Source organism: Notothenia coriiceps, unplaced genomic scaffold (genome assembly GCF_000735185.1).
Source record: "Notothenia coriiceps isolate Sejong01 unplaced genomic scaffold, NC01 NC01_scaffold00004795, whole genome shotgun sequence".
Classification (NCBI taxonomy): Eukaryota; Metazoa; Chordata; class Actinopteri; order Perciformes; family Nototheniidae; genus Notothenia; species Notothenia coriiceps.
This window is the reverse complement of record NW_011337496.1, coordinates 206332-214103: the sequence shown is the minus strand read 5'-3', so window position 1 is coordinate 214103 and position 7772 is coordinate 206332. Positions and strand designations below refer to the sequence as shown.

General features: G+C 39.0%; 1 protein-coding gene across 1 annotated transcript in view; it reads left to right on the top strand.

Annotated features, from left to right (window-relative positions):
• The first annotated feature begins 2135 nt into the window (after positions 1-2135).
• The window catches only part of LOC104942579 (catenin alpha-2), an 85126-nt gene continuing 79489 nt past the window's right edge, over positions 2136-7772 (top strand). Inside the window, exons 1-2 of the mRNA XM_010767825.1 lie at positions 2136-2153; positions 5587-5739. Coding sequence (XP_010766127.1) covers positions 2136-2153; positions 5587-5739 — 171 coding nt within the window. The remainder of the gene's footprint in view (positions 2154-5586; positions 5740-7772) is intronic.

The window sequence follows — 7772 nt, the reverse complement described above, 5'->3', positions numbered from 1 at the left end:
ACTTAGTAACTGATTCGACAAAGTTGTTGGAAATGAGCCATGTGTTGCACGCCCTGTCATCCTGTCTGTAATGAATGCATCTGTCAAATCATCTCTCTGGGCCATATTTTGACTGATGGCTGCTCTCAGGATTCCCAAAAGCAAAAACCGCCTCACATATTTTTGCTCTCTTTCTCTCCTTGCCTCTCTCTGCTCTGGGACTTTGAAATCGTTTCCATTGTTGCCATTAGTTTGTTGATTAGTACAGCTGTTTTTAATTGTTGAGGGTTATCATGTTAAGATGGAACATATGGCTCAAAACTTGTCAGATGTAACTCATTGTTGAGATTAACAATTCAACATTAGCTTTGAATCCCTTTGATACTTTCCTGCAAAACGTTTGTTTGCATGAAAGCTTCATTAGCTATATTATTGTAAATTCCCTGTTATCTTAGTTGACCAAAATTACACAGGCAGTTTAGAGCCAGAACGTGCAAGCTAGACTAATCCAAATGTATAATTAAACCCTTCCTCTTAAGTAGAGTGACTACGTGATTTATATACGCAAGATAGCCACAGAAAGAACATCATTAAAGGCATGCTAAATGCTGTTCTGTATCTGTCCATCATATTAATTGTGTAAGGTTAAACAGCTAATTTTGGCTTTTAAATTGACCAATCAAGTGGGTAATGCTTGCCTTCTCACACAAAGCTATTTCCAGACAGCATATATATATATATATATATGGCGAGATTTCTGCATTTATTATAATGTTTGCCTTTAATGACAATGTCTGATCTTGTCATCATATTCCAGCTAGAGCTACAGCTACAATTCCACAATTCCAGTACTTGATACAAATACCAAGAGTTCCAAATGTGTGTATATATTTTGTTAGTGGTTAGTTGAGCAACCTTGAATATGTTTTTGACTTACAGTAAGGTGAGGTCCTAAGCATGAAAGAGGCTGGAAGACACTTTCCTAAAGAATTGGTCGCAGAGTGAGAATGGAGCCGCCCTGAAGGTTAAGAAGGGAGTATCACTGATACATCACCACCCAGTGAATGCTCTGCTCCCCCTATTAGTATTAAACAGTCCAATAATCCCTGGCTTTGGTCCCTGAAGTAAGCATGGCTGCCAGGGTTCTGCCTGCCACCACAAACACAGATTTTGGTAACAGCACACTCGATTACGTATTTTGATTAGATTATGAAACCCCCATCATTATTCAGATAACTGAGGTGAATGCAGGTGAACAGCCAGTGTGTCCTGAACAATGTCTTCCAGCGCCAGTTCTCTATAAACTCTTTAATGCATAATCCTAACATGTGCAACCTCTTCTTGTTTCTGAAACTAGATTCCCCTGGCTGGTGTTTTATTTTGCAGGACACATTCAATAAAGGCTCAGAGATGCTGTATCTAATGCGTTTTTCCTTAGACCGCTGATGATAAGTCAGTCCCTCTTCACCCCTTTCATTTCTCCACTCTCCTCTCACTAATCATCTTCCCATGCTCCCCGATATATATCATATATGAGAGCTATTACTTAAATTTGGATTTGCTCAGGCTGTTTCCCTTCAGCCGTGACTCCGGACGTTTATGCTGTGATTGCTCTTGACATTTTAATAAGAAACTTTCCTGTGCTGACCCCAAGGTACCAACAGCCATGTGTTATGAATCACAAGTGAAACATAAGCTGTCTGCAACTGTAAACAGACCAAAATCCAGCATACCTTCATATTCATGGTAACACCTTTACATGTTGAATTGTAAATAAGTCATACCTTAATGTGTCTACACAGGATAATTAACTTGATACGCTGCAATGCTATGAATATGAATTGATTTGTTTGTTTTTGAGTCATAGACTGATCATAAGGGTTGTTTGCCACTGACTGAGCAGGTGTCTAATCCCACAAAATCCAAACATGTTCCCAATTAATAAGCAAATACGCCAAATTAATGCTAATCTCATCTTTGAAGCCCTCCCACTTATCATCGAGAAACACAGATATTTGTCTGTAGATCTTTGTTATGCATATGCATCATCTTGTTAGCCACTTCACTTTCAGGTGGGATTTGCTGGCAGTAATCTTAGATCAGTCCCCCCTTTGGCTTGCGAAAATAAAATAAAAAGCTAATAGATAAGAGGCAAGATGGAGGGAGGAGTGCAGGTACAATTAAATGTGATGTATTAATTGCATCACAGATATCTTTGGTTGATTGAACCATGCATATTGGCATACCATTGGCATTGATTATGTAACTATTGATCTTCACTGTATGCCAAATGAAATTGTCCACAAAAGTATCCATTTTATCCAGGTTTGAATGTTTCAACATCTCATTGCAAATCTCTTGACATTAATAGGGTACCTTTAACATGATCTTTCTTGAGAGCCTTTGCAAGGTTTTTCAAAGATGTTCTCCCATTCAGCCAAAGCATTGTAAGGTTCAGCATTAATGTTGGAAAGGCATTTTTTTTATTTGGATCGGTCATCCAATTCATTTTAGGTGTCGGTTGGGGTCAGGGCTTTGTCCGGGCAAGGGAACTCAGAAAACCATTTCTTCATGCATGAAACATCCATTTTGATTTTGATCAACACCATGTCATGGACCTCAATATATGCATGCAGCTTTGGGCGTGGCATTGCATTAGTATCACAGAAAGCGATATCCTAATTCAATTAAGTGGCTCTTCAAAATATGAAAGCAGCTTAAATGTGTCCAAGAATGTATACAGCTTTATAGTGTATTTTTCTGTGCCTATCCATCTGTCTGACAGCAGTCCTAGTTCACTACTATGCTTTTTTATTTGTTATTTGTCTCTTCAGCCTTTGTGCTTCCAATATCATTTCTGTAAAAACAATATGTATGGCGTGGTATAAAACCAAGGGTACAATTTCAAAACTCAAAAACTCTCCAATCTTAATATGTAAAACAAAAACCTGATGCATTCAGAGCTCCAATCAATGTGGCACCGCACGAATGGGGGGAAAAAGAGCCGCCCTACTCTCTTATAATGAGCAGAGCCTGTGCTATCTATCGGAATTCCAGTTCTATTTCCTTTAAGTGTTAGCGAAATACAGAGGGAGTGTTAGAGGAGAGATGGTGGGGGTGGAGCAAAGAGGGAGGTGAAATCTGAAAGATTGAAGATGGATTTCTGTGGGAGAGGTGTGTGGGCATTAGAATGCTGATGGTGCAGGAGAGGCTCTTTCTTGGGAAATCACTCGTCTGCCTCAGTTTTTCTCTCAAACCAACCGTCAGAATCATTTTCACTGTTGGGCATTTATGAGTATCCTGAGGCCCTAGCACTCTTACACTTGCCATGAATATGCGCGTGTACGTGCCACCAACTGGTGATTGATCTTCAGCAACAACAAAAACAAGTATTTCTACACAGAAGATGTCCAACAAAAGTGTTCCACTAATCAGTCGCTTCTAATTAGGCCTCAGTTAAAAATGTAAATGTGAATCTTAATCCTACCTTACACCAACAACTGTCTGGTCAACCAGGTATTTTATGGTTTTCTTAAAACATACATAGAGAGGTGTTGTAACACCTTGTAAAATAAGCTTTGGTAATACTATGTTTTTGATATGGTCATGCTCATTTCAATTGGAATGTTATTTTGTGATTTTAGGCTTTCATACTCTAATGATTAGCGTCTCTACTATTATTCCGATTTTCACACATACCATAGTTTTGGTGATCATATGATGGGAAAAACATGACCCAAACATGTTCTGTGTCCCATTATTCACAGATTTTCTGGTAGTGTGAAATAAACAAATGTAGTTTTGTCTGATAGAATATGCTAAAAAAGTGACAGACATCAGAAGCACTGCATTGTTTATTGAATTCCTTATCCAAACATTCCTTCCAGCTCTTTAATTGTGTTTCTCCAACTTAGTATGCATATTTACACCTTTGCGTCTACTTAAATGTGTCACTCTCCTAATGTGAACACTTCACACTCTAAACCTGGTTAGAATAAGTATTAATTCATGACACATTGATAGGTTGTGGGTAAAGCAATCATTGTTGCTCTCTCCATTCCTCTGCATTACTGTATTTACCACAGTGAGAGAACATTGTTTAAGTGATCTGAGTGCATCTTCCCTGAATCCCCACCCTTCCCACCAAGTGACAGGATAGCAAGGTAACACAATTACACTGATGCAAGTCTGCTGAGTCAAAGGATGCAACATACACAAGTAACATGTCTATCGGTCTTTGAGTAAAGTCTCATGTTTTATCATTCAATCAATCTCAATACGCATCTCATCAAATCAGTGATCGAAGATTATAGAGATCCGGATAAAGTAGTGCTTACAGAGAGAGAGTGGGCTTCAGGTTGTGTACAGCATTCACAGACCTGTCATGTCCACTAGACGGGCCAAATCTATTCTCTTTCCAGAGGCAATAGTGATGGATTATTTGCCCTTAGGAACCCATAACTCACTATTATTCTCTTCCACTCTGTGGACTTGCAATTAAGCTTATAATTGATGCAGGTTATTTAAGTGTGATTGACAGGCTTGGATATATATTTTTTGTTTGTTTAATTAGTTTTCTCTCCTCAGTCAAAGCTATGAGCCTTCATTAACATCTCTCTTGCTGCTTAAACATTTAATTCAAAACATGTGGTCACATTGTTTGCTTTACATCTAATCATAGAAGATGTCTTGAAAAGTCAAACACATTTGTCACACATGTTGTTAATTAGACCCTTTTCACTTTAATGACTTCATTTGAATGTGTGTAGTAGAGCTCATTGAGACATTTGTATGTGCTCTGCATACTATTCGTACAGTTGTATTGTGTATTATTCATAATGGTGTTACTTAATATTGCTTTTCCTCATGATGCATATGTTAGGGGTTAAACTCTTATGTTACTGTTACAATAGCAGTGCACTGATTACAATAATGTATTAAAACCGCCTAATAAAATGTAATTTACTGTATTCTAAATATGGCATAGTATTTTCACACCCTCATAAAATTGCACTTTTAGTGGTGAATCAAAACTAATTAAATAATGGTTGCTTTTACAACCGTTAATTTCCTTATAACAATGAAATGGTGGTGCTACATGTCTGGGAATCCACCTTTTGTCTCTGGAGTGTATTTTGGTCTGTCTTATTGGTCTCATGTGACTAACTCCCTCTTTGTGTAAGATAAAGGACTTGTCTGTTGTTGTTTCTATACTGTTCCCTCTGGCAGCTCATCAGATATCCCATGGAGAAACCTCAGGCTCTTTTTACTGTCTTATAAAACAGCCAGTCCCCTTCCAGTTTGGTTCAAAAATGATCCCATAAACAAAGATATAAGTCTCAAAGTCTGCCCTAGTAAATGGCCCTATGGGAGAGATGACACCTTACAAGCAATATGCACTCCTGTCCATTGAGAGCCGGCCTCCTCTTTTTTCCTCTCCCTCTTTCTTCGCCTCTCTCTCTGTCCTTTCACCCCACTATGTTACTACATCATATTCACCCCAATGCTAAGTGATATGCAATCATTGCCAAATTTAATACAGTGAAGTCATCTGCAATAATATTAATGATATGACCTCTTCTCCATCTCTCTTCTTCTGCATTATAGTTGCGAAAGGCAGTGATGGACCACATCTCAGACTCTTTCCTGGAGACCAACGTCCCGCTGCTGGTGCTCATTGAAGCGGCCAAGAGTGGAAACGAGAAGGAGGTCAAGGAGTACGCCCAGGTGTTCCGTGAACATGCTAACAAGCTGGTGGAGGTCAGTCATACATTATACATTGGGGCACACACATATACCCATATATATTCTTACTGGCTAGCTCAGAACTTAAAGAGTAAGGTGCGAACATACGTATAAGCAATGCCGAGTAGGTCACCGTGATGCTGCCTAGAATTAAGATTATCACCAGCCCACAGAGGCTATTGTTCCTACTGAGCAATACAACTCTTCTCATTAAAAAAGAAAAGGATCATGTTGGCCTGTACTGTTGAACGCCTACATGTACATATTACAAATAGTTATATTGGCAAACATATTATTGTGTCATTTGATACTTTTAATAGAACATGCTTACTGGAAGAAAATAAAAGGAATTAAAAACGTATGTAATATACTGTAGATCAGATATGTCTGTATTATATATGTTCCCACATACACTATCAACATTCATACACCTTTTCAACCGTGCACATATTTTCTTCAAGTGCAGGAATTATGAAGCAAAAGTAATGGTGGTAACTTGATGAGATACAACTCACATCAAAACGTGTTTATCTCCATAACTGCGTGTAAATATTTGCTTCAAAAGTAACATGCTCGTTTGTAGCTCAGCTTGCACAGCTCAGCCTCTTCGAGTGGTTTTGATGCTTTTCGTGGGGTCTTTGTGTTTGGCTATGGAACTGATTCCCCCAAGTGAATGTGAAAGTCCTATTGTGTTACCTCTGTTCACATAATTACAGAGAAACCTCAAGGGTATGATTGGGAAAGATGGCCTTGCAGACCTCTCGTTTTGTTATTGCACATCTGTGCACATTAAATAATCATGTACTTCATCCTGGCGGAGGAAGGGGACATGAACGTTTGCCCATCCAGTCATCATGTGTTATGTGCACCTGAAGAGGGCTTATGTGGTTCTTTGGGTCACTTGGGCAGCAACTGTTGAAATATGAAGTGTCAGGAAGGTAACTAGTATCCACCTACCATCTGTCTAACATAATTGACAAATTACTATTGAGCCCTACTCTATGTTTTACCAGAAGAAACCTTTGTCTTTGAAAAAGGCTGTGCAGACAGTCCATGATTCAAAGGCACAAGGCCATCTTTACAGACCATACAATAAAAAGGTGATGGAGGACACATTGTTGTGATACTCTGCTCAGCTTTGAAGTCCTTTCAGCTTAAGGGATTTGACACATTTCAAGGTTAATACATGTACTATATCATAAGGAGTGTATGGTAGTTTGTTTTGCAGTCACCCCCTCTCCAGTGGGATAGAAGGAACAGTCCTGTAATAAATCCCTCTGCCCTTCAGTGGGTGTTGCTTTTTGTTCTCTTGGCCCTTTCAAAGGAGCCTTTAGAACCCTTGATGTGAGCCGTCTCTTAACATACTGTCACTTAAAACAACACTGCTACTTCCTTTGCCAACAGCTACAGAGTGAGTGACTTGGGTGACCTTTTGGTCTGCTTCAGCTGTTTGCTGATGAGGGAGGATCTAGCTGATGCTCCCCCCTTAAAATATATCGTTTGCATCCAACAATGGTAAAACTTTGTTTAGCCCAAGGACATCTTAGGCAGATACATTCTATTATTCTGATGAAGAGTAAATGGGTGGGGAGGGGGGACATTGTTTTTGCCCTGTAACTGTTTTGGTTTGTTATGTAAAGCATTTGCAACAGTGAGGTACAAAGGCGTTGTTTGCATGCTAAGGAAATATAGTATAAGCCCCAGTCCAAGCTGGAACTAGCTCATTGACTCTGCAATGGTTCATCGCAAGCTGAGTGTTAGCAGACATGAATCTATGTACAGCTATTTATGTGCAATTGTATTGTGAATTATCTTATATATCTAACAATAAGGCAACTTGTGTGTGTGTTTATTAATATCCAGCATTGTGTATTTTGCTGTTCTGTCCTCCCTGTCGTTAGTTTCCCTGTATTTAGTCTTGTCTCTTCCTGTGTTCAGTGTTGGTTCATTATTTGTCATTCATGTCTCCCTTCATGTTGGTCACAGTCCCTTTTTGTTTGGATGCTACCTTGTGCCTTTTACCTGTTCATGGATTCTTGTTTTTTCAG